At 41.5% G+C, this 22,762-nt stretch overlaps 1 protein-coding gene across 2 annotated transcripts; it reads left to right on the top strand.

Annotated features, from left to right (window-relative positions):
- The first annotated feature begins 378 nt into the window (after positions 1–378).
- LOC146506115 (GTPase IMAP family member 8-like) lies at positions 379–20,898 on the top strand. 2 transcript variants are annotated; one of them, XM_085179964.1, is made up of 6 exons: positions 379–494; positions 6,037–6,092; positions 7,834–7,887; positions 8,397–9,038; positions 16,688–17,866; positions 17,974–20,898. In XM_085179964.1, exons 2-6 carry the CDS (start codon positions 6,074–6,076, stop codon positions 19,620–19,622), a joined length of 3,543 nt encoding a protein of 1,180 aa, XP_085036090.1. In that variant the 5' UTR covers positions 379–494; positions 6,037–6,073; the 3' UTR covers positions 19,623–20,898. The 2 variants fall into 2 exon arrangements, with proteins under 2 accessions (XP_085036090.1, XP_085036092.1); XM_085179966.1 differs by lacking the exon at positions 7,834–7,887.
- Positions 20,899–22,762: the final 1,864 nt, after the last annotated feature.

Raw genomic sequence — 22,762 nt, 5'->3', positions numbered from 1 at the left:
AGATCTGAAATACAGCTTTAAAAACAAATAATAGAACCTTGAAATCGACTGTGTATTTAACTGGAAGCCAATGTAAAGATCCAAATATCTGAGTAATACATTCTGTTTTTGGTACCCGTCAGGAACCTTGCAGCTGCATTTGCAGAACAAGTTGCAGGCAGGATAGGCTTGACCGGCAGATGCTTGAATAAAGAGAATTACAGTAATTTAGACGTGATCAAATGGAAGCATGAATAACTGTTTTCTAGACCTTAGATGATAAGATAATTTTGAGTTCAGAGATGGGAAAAACACTGGACATACAACTCCCATTAAAATAATCTGCACGCCCCACTGCACTCCAGGAGGAGGGAGGGGTTACTCCAGTAAATGCTTTCACTTTCATTCTTTCTGGTCGGCTCGCAAACACAATTTTAAGCTACCACGGTAAATAAAATCGAATGCAGTCTGACCGCAGTTAAATCAGTGAAAAGCCTATCACCGCTCAAACTCAGGTAAGTGCTTGTTCAGACATCTATAAGTTATAAAATGACTGAGCTGAAAACGCCTTAGGGCTCTTTAACAGACAGAAATACATTTGGACCCACCATCAGTTCACATTTAAGAAACTTCCTGTGACTTCGACGTGATTTGTCGTTTCAGCAAGTATTTGCAAGAGATTTGAGGAGAAAACGGACCACACCCGTAAATGTTTCTTGCTGTAAAAGAAATTCAATGGATTTTGTTTCAACATATTTTTTAAAACGTCAATAAACATCAGCCGTGTCCATCGTTTTCTGACAAATGTTCTTCGTAGTCGTATATTAAAGATCGGTAACATTTAAGATCAGCAATGATTCCACCATTTCAGGATCAGTGATGGGAATAACAGCGTTACTAACGGCTTTACTTTCTTCAGTAACGATTAATCTAACTAATTACTATTCCTAACGTTACAACGCTGTTACTGTTACTAACAAGAAAATGTGGTCCGTTACTATTTTTTAACAAACAGACGGTTGAAGCTGTGTTCAGCTTACTGCAGTTTATATCAGATGCAGCAAGTAGCTGTAAGTAATCTGGGCGCTACAGCTTTAAGCAGCTGCGCGCTCCCGCGGACGGTGATCACTTTCTGCCCGACGATCACTTTTTGGCAAAATACCTGGAGCTCAGGGGGCAAAACAATCGCATGAGTGCTGCTGTTTGACTGAGGAAGAATAAAGTAGTAGTGATGGGTCGTTCGCGAACGAAATGGCTCTTAGAGCCGACTCTTTGAAGTGAACGACGCGAGCTGGCTCCTTATTGGGAGTCGTGAGGTTTTTTTTTTTTCTTTCTCTCACCCTCTCTCTCGCCCTTTTTTCCACTAAACTCCGCACGCGCGGCCTGTACTTTGCGCTGGGCAGAGGGGGGAGGGGCGTTAGTTACACTGGCAGTAGCACAGGAACAGAGCCAGAGAGAAAGAGAGCGAGGGACAACTTCACATTAGAAAGGTATAGTAATCATCCACTATTTTTAGTTGCAGATGATAAAGGATTCAGAAATCATGCAGGCCCATATAAAATAGAATGTGCATCTTCTTTTTGTTTTAATATTTTAATTTATATTTAATTGTGTTGTGGTTTGCAGTGTTTTGTGTTGTTTCACGTTAAATTTGTTTAAAAGGAAAAAGCTGAACATTTAAATAGTTAAAAATCTAAAATGTAAATAGTTGTTTTTTGTATTATATGATTTATTTATTACATTTTATGTGGAGTGAATAAATAAAGTATATTTATGGTGGCCCTTAGAGACAAAGGAGTACAAACTCCAAAACACGTACAAACTCCTAAGCATGTACAAACTCCAAAATGCGTAAAAACTCCAAAACACGTAAAAACTCAGAAGCACGTACAAACTCCAAAACACGTAAAAACTCAGAATCACGTACAAAAGACAACAGAAGTGCTCCAGGATGCTAGGGCGCAGTGTTGAGCTTTTGTTTCCTAGTGGCTACACAAGCCAGGAAGTATCAACAACCGGATTTGGTGTGTGGTAGTAACAGGTAAATTTTTTTTTTTTTAAATTATTTGAATAAATATGAGTGCTTGTCTATAAATACACAAACAATACACACATGCCTTCAATTGTGTAATTTAAGTGATCTAGTAGCTCTGTTTTGGAAGTTCAGTAAACGCTAGAAATGTGTTTTGGAGTTTGTACATGCTTTGTCTCTAGGGGCCATACATAAACATATATAAATAAAACCACTTTTTTTAACATTAGTAATTCCTTCTCTGCATAATTTTATATTATTGTTAATGATTAAATAATTAAAGCAACAAAACAACCTGAAGAGCCGGTTCGGAGCCGAAAGAGCCGGCTCTTTTTAGTGAGCCGAGCCGAAAGAGCCGGATCTCTAAAAAGAGCCGGAAATCCCATCACTATAAAGTAGTCGTTGTAAGACAATCACATGACCACTTAAAGACAAAGCAACAAGGTGACATATACCAGTTTATAAACTGTGTTGATCGGCCAGTAAAACCAGAGTCATGATAAACAAGATATACGCGGCGTTTTTTCCTCAATAGTTTCGTCACGTTTACTGTCTAAGGACAACGCAGCGAGACCTCTCTGCTTATGAGCGAAAAAAGTTTAGGAAGAAGGGGAAGTTTTAGGAGTCACAACGAGAGAGAGAGAGAGAGAGAGAGAGAGAGAGAGAGAGCAGAAAAAGAGAGAGAGCGAGTTTTGAGATTTGTGACGGTTAGTGTGTTCTGAGTGTGTAGTTAGTGTGTTGTGTTGTGGATAGTTTTATGTTGTGTGTCAGAACAATGAGGTGACTGCTGTCTGCAGGTATCAGGCTGTGATGTTCTCCTTTATAGTGGACAGACATTATGTTTTTGGAGTGGCACAAATAATTTGTGGCATCTTATTGAAGAACAGCTGATTGTTCTGTAAATAGTTTGAAGAAATTGTTTTAAGAAAAAAGGTAAATGGCTGCAAATAACTTTGTTGTTTGCAAACCCTGTGCGTCTGATGTTATAATTGACAATTTATATTTGTTATGAAATATGATTCATTAAACATGTTTGTGGTTGTTACAGTAAAAAATATAACTTATTCTACTCGGATTTTATGTTTTTTGTCTGATTTTAGATCAATTGTGTTAATTCAGTATGTCAAAATGAAAACACAACTGTAAATTCAGACGTGTGAGGTTGTGCTGAAAACAATGATACCAAACAAGTCAAATAAACAGTTTTTAAAGGTGAAATGTAGAGGAAACATCAAAAGTAGTTACAAATGGCCAATTAAAGCTGCAAACAGCGTTATGAGGGCCCTCGCACCCTGGCGCGTCGAGCCACGCCCAACACCTACAACCAGCACGTCCGATCTGATGTCACATTGATGGAATTCATGCATTTAACCACCAGCTAACATTTCATCTCATTCAATCATGATTATAGTCGTCCCACTAGGTGGCGCTCTAACCATTACTGACAAATGGCATAACAAACATTTCCGAGCTTGAGTCTCATCACACCTGAGACCTTTGGGAGAAACTGGACATTGTGTCATTGAGTGACAGCAGATTACTGCTTTTTGGCGAGTGATTGAAACTCCACATACCGCATGACCACCCTGTTTCCCTGAACGTAAAAAGCTTCGCAATTTAACATCACAAAGGTCTTTAGATTCCACGCAATGGAGATCGGGTCAATCTGATGAAATCCTTTGGAGGAGTTCGTCAAAGTACGGTGCCTGAAAAGAGGGGAAAATGTCGCCAAAATTACACATTAATTTTAAAATGGCTGACTTCCTGTTGGATTTAGGATATTGCTCCAAGAGACTTTTTTGTACATCTTGATATCTTCCATAAGCTTACCAGGTTTCAGACTCATAGATAAAACACAGAGAAGGGGTTGTTGTTTTGAAATTTTGTAGGGGGCGCTGCGGAGCCATTTTGCGCTATTCAAGGAAAGTGATCACATAACAACAAAACCTTCATCACATTGAAGCTGTGGGCCAAATTTCAAGACTTTTTAAACTTTCCAAGCCCCTCAAAAGCTACTTCTTTTTTCATGGTGAACCGCGTTGCCACCAGGGTGCGCCGTTCAGTTTAAAGTCACAATTTTCGCACTGAAGCATCATGAGAGACTGACGGGGATATTCACCGCTTTTGAGGTGGCCACAATGAACCTGTGAAAATCAGTACAACAAAGTGAAAGACGTGACATTTCCTGTTGCCACTAGGTGGCGCTCTGCGTATTCCTAACAATGGGCACATCAATCTGTTCAGGGCAGGTCTGACATCACGCCTATAAAGTCTGGTACTGATCAGATTGGATTTCATTGAGTTACACTAATTTGTTTCTTCTTGGCGAGACATCAAAGTTCGCCATGCTGCAGGGGTCACACCCTTTGGCAAAAAGTCACAGTTTTCACTGTAACCCAAGATTAACTCCTTAAGGCTTTCCTGGAGAAATTTGAGGCTGCAGATGTCACCCATCACAATACTGTACCCCAAAGTGTAAAACATGACATTTCCTGTTCCCACTAGGTTGCGCTGTCCCTGATGTCAAATAGGGCAGTTGAAATATGTTCAACTCAACTCATGAAATTTTGCACACATGCCAGGTCTGGTGAAAAATTTTGTATTTTAATGGTTTTACATATGAGCACTGGGAAATGGCTCTAGAGCGCCACCTATGCCTTGTTAAATGCAGCCCTATGACCACATGGTTTGAGCTACATGTATGAAATCTGGCACACATGTGTACCATGCCAAGACGAACAAAAAAGTCTGTGGGCCCATTGACACAAACCCAACAGGAAGTCCACAATTTAGAAGTGAAGGTGACATTTTGGCTCTAATTTTGCCATTTCCATGACTCGAACTTTTTCGAACTCCTCCTTGGGATTTGGTCGTATAAGCTTCATCTTTGGTCAGCGTCAACTACACACCTGGGCCATGTTAAATTGCGGAGCTTTTGAGTTTTTGCGATACGGTGAGGCCGTGGCGCCGCGGCGAATTTCAATGACTCGCCATGAAAATCTTATTGCCTTTCATTCTGTCATACATTGTCCGATCTGGACCAAAGAGCACACATATGATAAGGCTCCACCCCTGAACATATTTCAACTGCCATATTTGACATCAGGGACAGCGCCACCTAGTGGGAATGTGATGAAGGTTTTGTTGTTATGTGATCACTTTCATTGAATAGCGCAAAATGGCTCCACAGCGCCCCCTACAAAATTTCAAATCATCAGCCCCTGCTCTGTGTTTTATCTATGAGTCTGAAACCTGGTAAGCTTATGGAAGATATCAAGATGTACAAAAAAGTCTCTTGGAGCAATATCCCAATTCCAACAGGAAGTCAGCCATTTTAAAATTAATGTGTAATTTTGGCAACATATTCCCCTCTTTTCAGGCACCGTACTTTGACGAACTCCTCCAAGGGATTTCGTCAGATTGACACGATCTGCAGTGCGTGGAATCTAAAGACCTTTGTGATGTTAAATTGCGAAGCTTTTTACATTCAGGGAAACGGGGTGGTCATGGCGGCACATGGAGTTTCAATCACTCGCCAAAAAGCAGTAATCTGCTGTCACTCAAAAACACAATGTCCAATCTCTCCCAAAGGTCGCAGGCATGATAGGACTTGACATTGGAAATGGTTGTTATGCCATTTGTCAGTAATGGTTAGAGCGCCACCTAGTGGGACAACTATAATCATGGTTGAACAAGATGAAATATTAGCTGGTGGTTAAATGCATGAATTCCATCAATGTGACATCAGATCGGACGTGCTGGTTGTAGGTGTTGGGCGTGGCTCGACGCGCCGGGGTGCGAGGGCCCTCATAACGCTGCTTGCAGATTTAATTTTTATTGTTTTCTTGTAACAAAACACCCCCACTATCCTTGCGCACATATTGAAGTGAAACTTCATTTCAAAAAGGGCAGCTAAACAAATACATTCATTTGTGATCACTGGATGTAATAGTGGCAAGTATTGGGTATAAAGGACAGTATCCTAATGCATCCTAATGTTTTTTGTTTTGTTGTTTTTTCAACAGATGAATGAATCTCTGGTGTTTTTAACAGTTTAACATTATGGAGACTGCAGCACCTGGTAAGTTAAGTCAGATTTTATCCGTCTGGCCTCTCGCATAATAGACTACACCAAGTCTTAAAAACTGTTCACATAACTTAAATCTAGTCTGTGATAAGTTCAAAGCAAAAATGTGTACATATGAAATAACCACTAGCTGTATCAAAGCTAGGCTACATCTATTACTTTTATTTATTCATAAAAAGAAGCCTTTTTATTTAGTTTTTCTCAAATTTAGTTTTTTTCTACAAACTGCACATTTAAATTTTAAATCCTGTATTTTATAATTCTATTATGTCTCTCTGACTTGAGTAGTTGTGTTAAGATTGTTGCCAGTGGAATAAGCTTGAATGCCAGACTTTTATAGAGTTTATAAATGCAGCACTTGAGAGCGTGAATGTGAATGAAATACAGTTCTGTATACATCTATTCCATCTATGCTCTAGTTCAGAAGGCAGTTTGTGTTTGGTAACTGACAACAAACCCCAGAAGAAGACTAAGATAATACACCTTAATGTAAAACGCCAAACAGTCACAACTGCAGTATCCTGTTTTAGCTTTAGTGAAAATATGCAAAATTGCAAAACATAAACCACATAATCCTCAATTCAGGAGCAGAAAAATTGTAGCTGATGTTGTAACTGAGTCTCGAAACAAGATGAGCTGATATTGTGGCATGTTATTCCAAGCTGACCACATCTAACCATTAAAAGTAACAGACTTTGAAGATAACGTGCACAGAGTGCTGACACTGTAGAGTTAAAATGTAATGAGAGTTCAAACTAAAACTGATGTACACATTGAAGATTATTAGTTATGTGTTAAAATTAGCAGTTCATCAGTGAATGCTATAAATGTTTAATCAGTATAGGTTGTGTGTCATTGTACAGAATGGTGCATATCATTTTAATGCTGAGTTGTGCCATAATAGTTAACCGTAATCAGAAGAAGAGACTGACATCTAGGTAGTAGATTGTAAGAGGTGGAGTTTATTTGATGGTACATGGAGATATGGCATAGTGTAGGAGGAGGTGGACAGGTGATATGGTGTGGTTTCTGCAATCAGGAAAAGAAAATACATTAGAACATCAATACAGATTAAAGGGTAATATAGTTGGCTGCGAATTCCTCCACAACAACTCTGCTAAGGCTGCATCAATCTGATAACGCTTCTTAACAACGTTCATGTTTATTAAAGCACTACCCAAAATGGGCCACAAGATGACACTCCAATACAGGGATGAAATATTTATATTGAGGCAGTTAGTTAGCAGTTTGGCCCCTACTTCGCCACTATGTAATACAACAATATTACAGCGTACAAAGTCACATGAATTGGTAAAACAAGTAGGAACAAATAAAGCTGGAACAAGGCCAGAAACTATCAAATAACTGCCCCACCACAGCTATTGCTACTAGCACATATGCCCAAGATAGCTAGAGTCAATACACATAAAGTACGCATCGTAAACATGGAACATGAATGTTTATTTGGCGCACAGCATTCACAATAAACACAGGATGGGCTATTTGCTTTTATTCTGAGCAGCTCTCTCCTGCATTGTTAGCCCAGGAATGCAGTCAGGCTATCTAGCTCAGGAGTTCCATGAATCCCATGACTACAAGGAGGCTGCTGGGTAATGAAGTTCACGTTAACACAGACTTTTTCTACAGTCATGTTTGATTTAGGTATCTGTATTACAGATTATATGTAACACAGCAAAAGGAAAGCATGAATGTGTAGGTTTATGTGTCTTTACAGTTACAGGTGAACATCTCAAGCGCAGCAGCAGTTGTGAAATTCTGCCACCTGACAGTGAGTCAAACTGAACCAAGTTAAATTATACTATTTTACTTTGTTTTAGATGGGTACTTTGAAAGGTATAAAAATTAATGTTTGTGTACTAGCTGACCTAACTTTTAATGTTTCACATTTAATTATGTTCATCTTCATTGTTTCATTGCTTTAGTTTTGATGATTTTAATGATGCTCTACACAAAAAGTACAAAGACTATAAAAATACTTTTCCATCCTTTGCCTTCTTTCAGGCCGGACACCCATTTAATTGTGTTGTAATAATTACCATTTCACTTTCACTGTGACCTAAGAGAAAGAAATATCAGCCAGTATTGAAGCTAGTTATGATGTTTAAGTAGTCCAGCAGGGTTGATCATTTCTGTTACAAGGCATTTCTACACTGCACCCCCCCCCCCACACACACACACCCAAACCTGAACTGCAGTTTGATCCAGATTCAGTTGATAAGCTAATAAAGTTATTTCAGTGTTATTATATTGTTAAACATTTGAACAATTGTTTTTCAGTGCCTGAGCTGAGAGCCGTTTTGCTGGGGAACAGCTGGTCTGACAAGAGTTTGTTGGTGAACTTACTGCTGGGAAAGAACATGCTTTCCACTGAAGAAGAACTGAACATCTTTACGAAACACAACAGAAAGTTAAATGAGACAGAAGTAGTTCTTGTTAATTCTCCAGATCTTCTTCATCCGAACATGACCAAAGAAGAGCACATAGAAAAATGCATAGAATTCTCTATTCCTGGACCTCATGTGTTCCTGCTGATTCTACAGCCTGAAAACTTTACAGAGGAACATACACAGAAGCTAGAATCCTTCCTTGAACACTTCAGTTATCAATCATTTAAACATTCACTAGTAGTTATAAAACTCAAAGCAGAAAATTTAGATTGTACTAAACTTATTCAGCAAAATCAACTGTTAACAGACACCATCAAAAAATGTAAAGCTGATTTTTTGTGGGAGAAGGATCTAAAACAAAAGCTGCTATCAGCCATGGTCAACATAGTGAAGGAGAACAACGGAGATTATCTGAGTTTGGATATTTACAAAGAACCAACACATGGTATTCCATGTGACCATAAGCAAGCAAGGACAAAACTGAATCAAGGAGGGCTGGTCAGTGAGAGCTTGAATCCTGTTAAGGGTTCTGGTAAGTATAAAAACATGTAATGAAAGAATATGTGATAGTAATTTTGTTACTTATTCAATTACGTGAAATTTGTTCAGCTTTTTAAAAAAATATTTTGTGGCCATTTCATGGCTTTATTTGAAAAGGTACAGTGAAGAGCAATGTTCCCTCTAATTTTTCATGTGTCTGAGCGAACGCACAAACTCCCTGAGCTTAGACCACTGTAAGCAACATCAGACGTGTGCACTGTGGTCACGCCAGCATCCAATCCATCCAAGTCACATGGTTTATGAAAGTAATCAAATTATAGCATTTTTTAAACAAACATTTCAAACTATTTCCAGAACAATCAGCTGTTCTGCATCAAATCTGATGCCACACAAATTATTTGTGCCACTCCAAAAAATAATTTCTGTCCACTCTGAGATGAAGGAGAACAACAGCCTGATACCTGCAGGCCTGACAACAGCAGATGTATCACTGCTGTAACACCTGTAACACTCAGCAGTCGCCTCATTGTTCTGACACACACAACAAAACTATTGACTACACTACACACTGACTACACACTAACTACACAAGATTTGCGCTAAATGTCGCAAATCTCTCACATCTCAAAACACCGCCGTCACTCCTAAAACTTCCTCCTGTTTCTTAACAACTAAATGCCATGTTTTGATTAGTCGACATGGTACATTTTTCAACCAATAGGAAAGGGTGTGGGGGTTGGGAGGGGGCAGAAAGTGCTTTCGAGCGTTTTCCTTATAAAACACAGTTTTTACCGTTTCTTCCCGCAGTAAATATAAACAACGACAGTGTCATGGTACGGAGCCTGTGACCCCGTGTTTATGTTATTATTATGAATAGAATATAACATTTTGTAAACAGTTACCTCAGAAGCTGTACTGTCAGCCCTATGTATGTAAGGTAAAACTTTCCACAGTACTTCCACTTAAGTAACTAAACACATAAAGTCACCCTTACCAATAATCCACTGCTCCTTGAAAAAAGTAGCACAAACAGACAACTGACTCAGCAATGATAAGTAGAGATACCCTAGGCCGAGACTCAAGCAGAAGAAAATTAAAAGTTGTTGTTTTTGTGGCTCGAAAAATTAAAGAAAGTATGTTTAATAATTCAACAAGACCCGCACCTTCAGCATTGCTGTTGTTCAATAGTTTTTATCCGTTCGAAAAAGTCATTTTACGGCTTTAATGTTTCCAGCTGATAAGGAGAATGACGGCATTTCAAATGTGCATAAAAAGGCTTTAAACATCCGCTTTGTCTGTAATGACAGTATCAAACTACAGAGCATTGTTTTTACTAAAATGAAACATTTTCAGATGAAAATTTGGCTGCTTTTTGCTTTTTTCACTGTAACACCCCCCTCAATGCAATTTTTAGGATATTCTTGGTGATCCCATTTTTTTCATATTTATGCAAACAGGGTCTATTCTCAGCAAATACCTTTAAACACAGCTCATCTCTCAGGGGTAACATAATTTTACTCACCCTTCGCTACGATCGCCCTCTCTTCATTAGCGCGTTTCTGTCTGATTTCTCAGACTTTTTATCTGATTTAGTGCTCGGCTAAATTATTGTGGGTGATTTTAACATTCATGTAGATGCTAAAAATGACTGCATCAGCATGGCATTTAAAGCCCTCCGCAAAGCCAAAACATTTTACTATTCATCACTGAAGAATATAAGAACAACCCTATGTCTGTGAAGGTTCTCAGTCATCCAGGTCATCATAGTCTAAGGAGCTTAGAAAGAAAAGCGTCTGGACTTACCAGACGCTCCAGAGAGCACAAAATCAGCTTCTAAGTGAAAGGATAAGACAGGTCCATTTCACTATAGATGCCCTCCAGATAAAGATCAGCCAGACTCTGCAGGAACTGGAAACCCTTCTACCCTCTCCAGTCTTAGAAGAGGTTTACAAGTTTGTGGACAAGGCTCAGCGGGCCCAACACTCTAAAGAACAACCCCAGGATTCTTTTCAGCGCTGTAGGCTGACAAAAAGTCAGAGCTCAGTTTAGCCAACCATCCCTTCAACATTAACTAGTAATAACTTCTTGAACTTCTCCACAAATAAAATTTTAACTATTAGAGACAGAATTTCTCATAATCGTGCCACAGTTTTAATATTATCTACAGCTACTTTCAGTACCATTGATATTCATTTAGACTCTTTTTCTCCAATTGATCTTTCTGAGTTAACTTCAATAATTACTTCCTCCAAACCATCAACGTGTCTTTTAGACCCCATTCCTACAAAACTGCTCAAAGAAGTCCTACCATTAATTAATTCTTTGATCTTATATATGATCAACCTATCTCTAATAATCAGCTATGTACCACAGGCCTTCAAGCTGGCTGTAGTTAAACCTTTACTCAAAAAGCATCTCTAGACCTAGCAGTCTTAGCTAATTATAGGCCAATCTCCAACCTTCCCTTATATCAAACATCCTTGAAAGAGTAGTTGTCAAACAGCTAACAGATCATCTGCAGAGGAATGGTTTATTTGAAGGGTCTGTGCAGGCTCTCAGATATCCAGGTCATGGTAATCTAAGGAGCTTAGAGTTTATTGAAGAAGTTTCACCTCTTGTGTTCAGTTCCTTTCAGTTCCATTCAGAATGGAGTGGAACTCCCTTCTGGAGATCCTTGGGCATCAATACCATCTGGGCTTCAGTTAACCATTCTAGGTGCATCTGATCCATTAGCAACTGGTTCATGTGTGCTCCCGGGCACTCATTGGATGTCGTTAACTTCTTTATCCACTATGTGTGACTCAAGCCACACTGTCAAGTCACCTGTGACATTCTTTTTTGGATGACTGCCACCGTGATGGTTACTGGAGCCTTTTCAGAGAGGTTGCTGTGTTCTGTCCTAGATCCAGTAGCCACTGAGCATTGATGTTATGTGTTGTATACTACTCCCACTGCCACTGAGAGAGTACACCTTGGATGGTTTATTGAAAAACATCTTATTCTCCTGGCTTCTATCTCTCTGGTATACCTGTTCAAGCAGTTAGCCAAGACTGCAAGTCTTTACTTGACAGTTTCTGAGGCCTCTGGTATGGACAGCTTGTTGTGAGTCTTAGGCATCCATTTTTTAATAGCTGCTTTCTGCAACTCTGGCAGTTGGCTAACCCCTTTCAGTGGGGTAACATGCATAGTAGCATTCTAACAGTTTCCTTATTTTGTCTCTTGTCCACTCGTGCTGTAGTCTTGTTCTTTCATTTGAGGATATCCACTCATTGGATGAATGGTTTAGGAGTTTAAGCTCCCTCACATGTGCCACCTTATTTAAAGTAAGTGGACAATTGACTTAAAGGCTATTTAATGGCAGGTGTGAGCAATTTTTTCATTATGTCATTATCAATTAGATAAAAGGCCTGGAGTTGCTTTAAAGTGTGGTACTTACATTTGGAAGATTTTCCTGTGTACAGAACACATGTAGTCAAAGGGGCTCCCCAAGACTAAACTTGGGACAGAAAGGCCCACAAACAAACAGTGACTGAAAGCTGCTGCAGTAAAAGCCTGGTAGAGCATTAAAAAGGACTAAACCCAGCATCTGGTGATGTCCATGAGTGCAAGACTTCAGGCTGTCATTTCAACAAAGGAGTTTCAACAATGTATTAGAAATGAACATTTTATTTTCACTTATTTTATTGCCCAATTACTTTAGAGCCCCTGAAATGAAGGGACTGTGTTAAGTTTTAGTTTGTCACATTTTATACAGTCTTTTTGTTTAACCCACTCAAAGCTGAAGGTCTGCACTTCAACTGCATCTGAGTTGTTTGTACAGAACCAAAATTAGAAAAACATCTCTGTCTAAACATTTGTGGACCAAGCTTTATATAATGTGAGACACAAAAGGGTGGAAGTGGAAATGGATTGGTAACAAGATGCAGATGATAATAATGAAGACAATCAAATACTAACAAAATACAATAACAATAAAGGTAAAATGTAAACAATAAGCACACTAATAATCAAAAAGGAAAATATTTAATAATAAAAAGAACTTTAATATCCAAATACAAAATTCTGGGTCAATGACTATTGACCACGATAATCGTCATGTGCGAATTGCTTTAGTTTGTAGCCAGTTCCAAGTTAAATCCATTTTAGCAATTGGAGTTTGTTGGGTTTAGAAAGCACATCTTTAGTGCTGAGGGAAATTGCCAAGAAGATGTTTGTTTTAACCTCTGGACAGAAGAAAAAGGACAAGGAGACCTTGTGGTAGAATGAGGAAGCACAGGAAAGAATTCAAGGGAAGAGGTTAGTTACATGTGTGTGAATGAGAGGGAGACAGGTGTAGCAGTGAAGCTGCAAAGAGTAGCGATAGTGATGGTATAAGTGTTTAAAGAGGAGCAGAAATAAGAAGAATAAAGAAGTTACAAAAGTAAATGTTTTCTAGTAGCAGCAATTCCGGCAGACTTAACTACAGATTAATACCAAACTTAAGAACATTTATAAATTGTCCATCCATCCATCCATCTTCATCCGCTTTATCCGGGGCCGGGTCGCGGGGGCAGCAGCCTAAGCAAAGAGGCCCAGACCTCCCTCTCCCCAGCCACCTCCTCCAGCTCATCCGGGGGAACACCGAGGCGCTCCCAGGCCAGCCGAGAGATATAATCTCTCCAGCGTGTCCTGGGTCTGCCCCGGGGCCTCCTCCCGGTGGGACATGCCTGGAACACCTCACCCAGGAGGCGCCCAGGGGGCATCCTTACCAGATGCCCAAACCACCTCAGCTGGCTCCTTTCGATGTGGAGCAGCAGCGGCTCTACTCTGAGCCCCTCCCAGATGGCCGAACTTCTCACCCTATCTCTAAGGGAGATGCCAGCCACCCTTCGGAGGAAGCTCATTTCCGCCGCTTGTATCCGCGATCTCGTCCTTTCGGTCACTACCCACAGCTCGTGGCCATAGGTGAGGGTAGGGACGTAGATCGACCGGTAAATTGAGAGCTTCGCTTTTACACTCAGCTCCCTCTTCACCACGACGGACCGGTGCAGCGTCCGCATTACTGCGGCTGCAGCCCCAATCCGTCTGTCGATCTCCGGCTCCCTTCTCCCATCACTCGCGAACAAGACCCCGAGATACTTGAATTCCTCCACTTGGGGCAGGACCTCATCCCCGACCCGGAGTGGGCACTCCACCCTTTTCCGGCTGAGAACCATGGCCTCAGATTTGGAGGTGCTGATCCTCATTCCCGCTGCTTCACACTCGGCTGTGAACCGCTCCAGTGCGAGCTGGAGGCCCTCACCCGATGAAGCCAACAGAACCACATCATCCGCAAAGATCAGAGATGAGATCCTGAGGCCACCAAAGCGAAAGCCCTCCGCCACTTGGCTGCGCCTAGAAATCCTGTCCATAAAAATTATGAACAGAACCGGTGACAAAGGGCAGCCCTGGCGGAGCCCATCACCCACCGGGAACGAGTCCGACTTATTGCCGGCAATGCGAACCAAGCTCTTGCAACGGTTGTATAGGGATCGAATGGCCCGTAGCAATGGGCCAGACACCCCATACTCCCGCAACACCTCCCACAGGACACCCCGAGGGACACGGTCGAATGCCTTCTCCAAGTCCACAAAACACATGTAGACTGGTTGGGCAAACTCCCATGCACCCTCAAGTATCCTCGAGAGGATGAAGAGCTGGTCCAGTGTTCCGCGACCAGGACGAAAACCGCATTGTTCCTCCTGCATCAGAGGTTCGACTAGCGGACGAACTCTCCTTTCCAGCACCCTGGCATAGACTTTCCCGGGGAGGCTGAGGAGTGTGATCCCCCTGTAGTTGGAACACACCCTCCGGTCCCCCTTCTTAAAGATGGGGACCACCACCCCGGTCTGCCAATCCACGGGTACTGCCCCTGATCTCCACGCAACATTGCAGAGGCGTGTCAACCAGGACAGCCCTACAATGTCCAGAGCCTTCAGGAACTCGGGGCGAGTTCCTGAAGGCTCCGTGAATCGCAACCTTATTGTGGTGGAGGGGTTTGTGTGTCCCAGGGATCCCAGGGGCTATGTTGTCTGGGGGCTTTTGTCCCCTGGTAGGGTCTCCCATGGTAAATTGGTCCTGGGTGAGGGACCAGACAAAGAGCGATTCAGAAGACCCCTATGAAAAAAAACACAGAGGGAACAGTTTACCCTGCCCGGGATAGGGTTACCGGGGCCCCGCCCTGGAGCCAGGCCCGGGGAGGGTGCCCGAGGGCGAGCGTCTGGTGGCCGGGCCTTAGTCCATGGGGCCCGGCCGGGCACAGCCCGAAGAGGAGACATGGGCCCATCCTCCCGCAGGCCCACCACCCGCAGGAGGCGCCATAGGGGTCGGGTGCATTGTGTGCCGGGTGGCGGCCAGGAGCGGAGGCCCTGGCGGACTGACCCCCGGCTGCCAAGACTGGCAATAGGGACATGGAATGTCACCTCTCTGGTGGGGAAGGAGCCTGAGTTAGTGCGTGAGGTTGAGAGGTACCGGCTAGATATAGTCGGGCTCACCTCTATGCACAGCTTGGGCTCTGGAACCAGTCTCCTGGAGAGGGGCTGGACTCTGTCTCAGTCTGGAGTTGCCCCTGGTGAGAGGCGGCGGGCTGGGGTGGGTATTCTAATATCCCCTCGGCTTGCTGCCGGTACGTTGGGGTTTTTCCCGGTGGACGAGAGGGTTTGTTCCCTGCGCCTTAGGGTCGGGGAACGGGTCCTGACTGTCATCTGCACTTATGCGCCGAGTGGCAGTTCGGAGTACCCAGCCTTCTTAGAGTCCCTGGGGGGGGTGCTGGAAGGTGCTCCACCTGGAGACTCTGTTGTCCTGCTGGGAGACTTCAATGCTCACGTGGGTAACGACAGCGAGACCTGGAGGGGCGTGATTGGGAGGAACGGCCTCCCTGATCTGAACCCGAGCGGTGTTTTGTTATTGGACTTCTGTGCTAATCACAGTTTGGCCATAACGAACACCTTGTTCGAACATAAGAGTGTCCATAAGTGCACGTGGCACCAGGACGCTCTAGGCCGTAGGTCGATGATCGATTTTGTAATCATATCACCAGACCTGTGACCATATGTTCTGGACACTCGGGTAAAGAGAGGGGCTGAGCTGTCAACTGATCACCACCTGGTGGTGAGTTGGATCAGGTGGCGGGGGAGGACGCTGGACAGACCTGGTGCACCTAAACGCGTAGTGAGGGTGTGCTGGGAACGACTAGCAGAGGCCCCAGTCCGCGAGATCTTCAACGCACACCTCCGGCAGAGCTTCAACAGCATTCCGAGGGAGGCGGGGGACATCGAGTCCGAATGGACCATGTTCAGCGCCTCCATTGCCGAAGCTGCTGCATTGAGCTGCGGCCACAAGGTGGTTGGTGCCTGCCGTGGTGGTAATCCCCGAACCAAATGGTGGACACCAGAGGTGAAGGGAGCCACCAGGCTGAAGAAGGAGTCCTATCGGGCTTGGTTAGCCTGTGGGACTCCGGAGGCAGCCGACAGGTATCGACAGGCCAAGCGGAATGCGGCTCGGGCAGTGGCTGAAGCAAAAACTCGGGTGTGGGAGGAGTTCGGAGAGGCCATGGAAAAAGACTTTATAAATTGTATCTTATGTAAATTCCAGTGGAAATATAATGATTTATTTAAGATCTTTATTTATTTACAATATGATTTATTTGATCTTTTTTTACAGGATCTGCACTGAGGATCGTATTGTTTGGAAAGAGTGATGACAAAAAAATAGCACTGGAAAATATCATCACTGGAAAAAGAGAGAGCAATTTTAGTCTTAAAACTTCAACCAAACACTGTGTGGCAGCCAGTGGCGAGTGGAACAAGAACCCAATAACAGTAGTGAGAATGCCAGACTTGTTCAATCTGTCTGTGCAAAGAGTGAGACAAGAGCTGAAGAGGTGTGTGAATCTCTGTCATCCTGGACCAAATGTTCTGCTGCTGTTAGTGAAACCTTCTGATTTCACTGAGGAGGACAGGAAAATTCTGAAATTTATCTTGAGTCTGTTTGGTCAAGAGGCTTTTAAACACTCCCTGGTTTCTATGACATACAATGAGAAAAGGGATAACTCAGTGGAAAAACTCATCCAGGACTGCCAAGAAAGGGTGCACAGATTTAGTATTGATAAAAAAGATTTTAAACAAGACCAGCAAGAATTGATAGAGAAAATTAAAAAAATTCTGAGTGAGACTAAAGAAGGATATTTGACTTTAAATGATGAAGCAGATTTTGTGGCAATGTTTAACAGATCAAAACCTCTTCTGAACCTGGTGTTGTGTGGTAGAAGAGGAGCAGGGAAGACCTCAGCAATTAATGCTATTCTGGGACAAAAGAGGTTTGATCCACCTAGCAACTCATCAGAGTGTGTTAAACATCAGGGAGAGGTGTGTGGACGTCGGGTTTCCCTGGTGGAGCTGCCTGCCTTGTATGGAAAACCTCAGGAGGCAGTGATGGAGGAATCACTCAGGTGTATCTCCCTCTGTGATCCTGAGGGTGTCCATGCCTTCATCCTGGTCCTACCTGTGGCTCCCCTCACTGATGAAGACAAGGAAGAGTTAGAGACCATCCAGAACACATTCAGCTCTCGAGTCAATGACTTCACCATGATTCTGTTCACTGTGGACTCAGATCCTACAGATCCAGCTGTTGTTAACTTTGTAAGCAAAGACCCAAATATCCAGGAGGTCTGTCAACGTTATGGACAAAGGCCTGTTATTGTTAACATCAAGGATAAAGAGCAGATCCACAAGTTGTTGGACACTGTGGAGCAGATGAGATGTACAAACAAACCATGCTGCTACACAGCTGTAACATTTGCTCGAGCCCAGATTGATCTGATAACTAAAAATATGGTCACTCGTAAGTAATTGAATGTTTTTTTTTTAAAATCATTAATCGTGTTTTACATTATATTCTTACATCTACTTATAAACTGTTCACATTTAAAGAAAATCATGTGTTTACAGGTGATGAAGAGAAGCAGAACACGGAGCCTCTCAGGATTGTGCTGATAGGAAAGACCGGCAGTGGAAAGAGCTCATCAGGAAACACCATTCTAGGAAGGAGAGAGTTTAAAGCCATGCCAAGTCAAACATCAGTCACCAAATACTGTCAGAAAGCACAGGGTGAGGTGGACGGCCGTCCGGTTGTTGTGGTCGACACTCCTGGTCTGTTTGACACAACTCTGTCACACGAAGAAGTTCATGAGGAGATGGTGAAATGCATCAGTCTTCTGGCTCCAGGACCACACGTCTTCCTGCTGGTGTTACATATTGGTCGTCTCACAGCAGAGGAGAAGGAGACATTAAAACTCATAAAGGAAGGTTTTGGAAAGAATTCAGAAAAGTTCACCATCATTCTTTTTACAGAGGGAGATAAACTAAAAAATGATGAAATATCCACTGAAGATTATATTGAAAGTGGATGTGATAAATCGTTTAAGAAGCTGATCTCTGACTGTGGAGGAAGATACCATGTGTTTAATAATGCAGACAAAGAGAACCGCCAACAAGTGACTGAGCTGATAACAAAGATTGACACCATGGTGAAGGACAATGGAGGAAACTGCTTCACCAATGAGATGCTGGAAGAAGCTGAAGCAGCGATAAAGAAGGAAATGGAGAGAATCCTGAAGGAGAAGGAAGAAGAGATGAAGAGAGAGAGAGAGGAGCTAGAAAGAAAACATGAGGAAGAAAAGGAAGCCATCAAAAAAAGATTTGAAGAAGAGAAAGAAAAAATACAGCATGAAAGAGACCAGAAACTCAAGGAGATGGAGGATAATATGAAAAAGGAGCATGAAGAGAAGAGAAAGAAAGAACAGGTAATGAGAGAAGAAGAGAACAGGAAACGGGAAGAGGAAGAAGAAAGACGTAGGCAGGATTTTAAAATGAAGCTTGAAATGTTGGACAAACAAATTCAGTCAGAAAAAGAGGAAAAGAAAAGAACTGACAAAAAGCTGGAAGAGAGCAGAGAAGAGATGAAGAGAAAACAAGAAGCCTGGGAGGAAGAACGAAGAGAAGAAAGAGAGAAACAAAAACGAGAAGATGAACAGAGACGACAGGAGGAGGAAAGACGACTGAAAGAAGAGAAAGAAAAAATACAGCAGGAAGAAGAAAAAAATGAAAAGAAAAGAAAAGAAGAAGATGAAATGAGGAGAGAAGAGGAGAAGAAAGAACGAAATCAGCTGGAAGAAAACTATAAAATACGTGTGGAAAATCTGAAGAAGACGCATGAAGATGAGGCCAGAAAGAAAGCTGAAGAGTTCAATGATTTCAAAGAGAAACACAACAAAGAGTTTGCAGCTCAGAAGGAGGAGCATGAGAAGAAGATTAAAGACAAAGATGAGAAGTATGACCTGTTAAAGGCTCTGGCTGAGCACACTGAAAAACAAAAGAGAGAAAAGCATCTTAGAGAAATCAAAGATGTGATAAAATGTCTTTCCAAGAAGAGAGGAAATGTGAAAAAAATCAAAGAGTTGCTGATAAAACATGAGGATCAAATGAAGATTGCAAAAAATGAGGAAGAAAAAGAAAACCTGCAGAACATCCATGAAACAGAAATAAGTGAACTAATACAAAAACTTCTGGGTGATACATCTCGCTGCAGCATTTCATGAGATTTTTTTTCTACTTTTTGTGACAGAGCTCAGCTGAATAAAATACTCTCTGTACATTAAATGTTGAGATAAAGAGATATATTTTATGGTCAGTTTGTAAACATTTTACAATTACAGATGGAATTCTTGATTTATCTTTTATATTTTCAGGATTGTGTTTCATTTTGTGACTTATATGATGTCAATGATGCATGTGGGATGAATTGCTGCCATGTAACTTAAGGTTTTAGAAAATATTTGAAACGCTGTTTAATTTTTTGGTATATTTTATTTAGATTATTGCAGGCACCAGCGTATTAAACAATAGAAGAAGTTTATTAGATATTTGCATGTTTGCTGTAATTAGAAATATTTAGTATTAAATAAATATAAGTATGTCTGTCTAAGAAGAGAGGAAATCTGACAAAAATCAGAGATTTGCTGACAAAACACAAGGACCGAATGAAGATTGCAAACATCGAGGATGAAAAATAAAACCTGCAAAAAAAATCATGAAAATGAGATCACAGAGTTCATAGAAAAACCTCTGAATGACTCTTCCTGCAGCGTTTTATGAGCTGATTAAAATTATTGTCAGATTTCAGCTACATGGACAAATGATTTTCCGTGCATTTAATACAATTTGTAATATTTCAGCACAAAATACTACGTTTGGAGTACGAGAATGCAGATGTAGCTGGTGCGTTAAAGGAGAGTCTGTACTACATTATTTTTTACATACGAGCACAACAGAATCTTTGGTTCGTCTGACTGATTTTAAGGTTGATTCATAAACAATTTACAATCAGCAGATATTTGATTTAAATTTAAATTCTTATTTTCAGGATCATGTTTAACCTTGTATTTTTATTTTCTAAGGGAAACATCTTTGTGGGTTTTTTTTCTTTAATGTTCACTTTTATCAGTTGTTATAAAATCTTCTATATGATGTTTTTACCCTGTCATTTTTTTAAGTAATTCTTGCAGGTGGCATCTTATTAAAAAACTTTTTTTTAATTTCTTGGTTAATATGGAGGATTTTTAGTAAACATGGAAGAATGCAGTTTCTAAGTAAAAAACAAATCACAGAAAGTGTAAAAATGATTAAATGAATTAATTCATTACATGGAGAATAAAAATTATTCATCAAGATAATTGTCTGATTTTAAGACACTGTTCTTTGGTTTATTCAAAGTTATACTAAAGAAAATTAAGCAAAACAGAAATATCTTAAATACAAAAATACAGACATATACAAACACAAACCCCACAAAAACAAACAAACAAACAAAAACACTTCACACTAACATGAAAACAGAAGCAGGGAATAGATGAGACAGGAGTGTTTATCTCTCCATCTCTGAGACCGAGCAGCTTTCCAGCATCCTGTGGTTCCTACTTGCTTGAAAGGTTTAGTAGATGTTTCTTTTCTTGTGAGATGAATGTCCTCGTGGTATTTTTTGGCAACTTTTCTTTGTTCTTTCCCTTGTTATACTAGCTTGTCACATTTTGCCATATTGTGAATTTAATTGAAAGAAGTTATAATTATAGGGCTTTGGAGTGTGATGCCCCCTCCCGCCATGACAGTAGGCCAAACAAAGCGCACGGAAGCATCAGCTATGGTTCATATGTGCTGTGTTGTCGGTTGCAACGTTAGATCACACGATAAGGAAGGCAAGAAGCTGGAAAACGGGCTCACTTTTCATCGTTTCCCCTCCTGGAGGCAACGTGAGGGATCTCATGTATCCGAAACGAAGACGTCAGGCTTGGATTGCAGCGGTCAGACGAGCAGATATCAACTTCACTGCCATCCCTAATCTTTTGTTGGTTTGCTCGCGGAATTTTCTTTCCAGTGAGCTCTAAATAAATTCATATCTCGCTTAATAGGCTTTTAGTGTTATTTTGAATGCGCTGAGGTCATAGATAATTAGATAAAACATCCTAATGTGTGATGCTGCAGAGCCACGTCATGTTGACGGAGTAGCTTATTATTTGGCGTTATTGCAGGCAAACCAGCATATGAAATATGAAACAGGAAAGAAAAGTATGTTTATCTTTTTTATTCAAGATCTGTTCACATGTACTTAGCAAGTACATACACATGAAAAGCAAACTATTTACATGGTAACGCACAGCTGGCAACCTCTGGCTGTATCTTGGTCATATGGTCAACGTACTCACAACGTGGAGGCTTAAAAACGGCCAAATCTTGTACCCAACCATTTGTGAATCAGATGTGCGCCTCCAGGAATTTATAATTCCGAAAATGATTCGCCATGTATGCACTGACTCCACAGACAAGGTACACGAAGATATCGGGATAGGACAATGGCGGTAGGTTGTCTGGGTTTCCGCTCCACTGCCTTATTTCATACGGGTCCACATTACTGATGCACACTATTTTTTCCCAACTACCGTCTCTTGGCGTCTGGGCGCAATCGGTCTCGATACAGCCCTTTGTCTTTTGCGCTGATTTTAAGTATGGTTCTGGCAGTCCTGCTTCCAACACAGTGTGTTTGTTTTGATTTGTGGCCTTCTGACATGGCGCCGCGATCCCACAATGCACTGCGGCGTGACGTCAACTCTAAAGCCCTATATATAAAACACGTCATGAGCATCTGCCCCTTTCCTGATTGGTGCACCAAGTGCCTTTTTGCTGAGGCATTTTAATTTTTTTTAATGTGTGTGCATGTGGAGTCCTGCTTGTGCCTCTCAATAACATTTAACTATTAATGACAATGTTGCAAAATAAAAGGATCTGACTTACATCAGTCACATGATGACCATTAACCAATGCTCACCCTTGACGGCAGAGCGCGCTGGTTACAAGCCGGGAACGAGCTCTATAGCACACAGAAGTATTAGGTTATTATGTACACATGGTTAAGTTGTCTTTGGGCAACAGATGAATTGAAGCAAACAAGCATGCTGTGTGTAACAGCACTTGTACTGCTGGTCATTAGCTGCTAGCTAAATGGGTAAGGGTGTCATGGGTCTGCAGCTCTGTTCACTGTTTTAGGGGAACATATTTAAAGTAAGTTACAGGGCTTTTCCTGCCTTTCTGGAGGGCTTATATTTCACTAAAAACTATCTAATATGCATATCCACACAATTATGGATTATTACAATTACGATATATATTCTGGAGAAGGTATAAAATG

Source organism: Neolamprologus multifasciatus, chromosome 12 (genome assembly GCF_963576455.1).
Source record: "Neolamprologus multifasciatus chromosome 12, fNeoMul1.2, whole genome shotgun sequence".
NCBI lineage: Eukaryota > Metazoa > Chordata > Actinopteri > Cichliformes > Cichlidae > Neolamprologus > Neolamprologus multifasciatus.
Note: the sequence above shows the minus strand (reverse complement) of the source record. Positions and strands in the feature narration are given on the sequence as shown.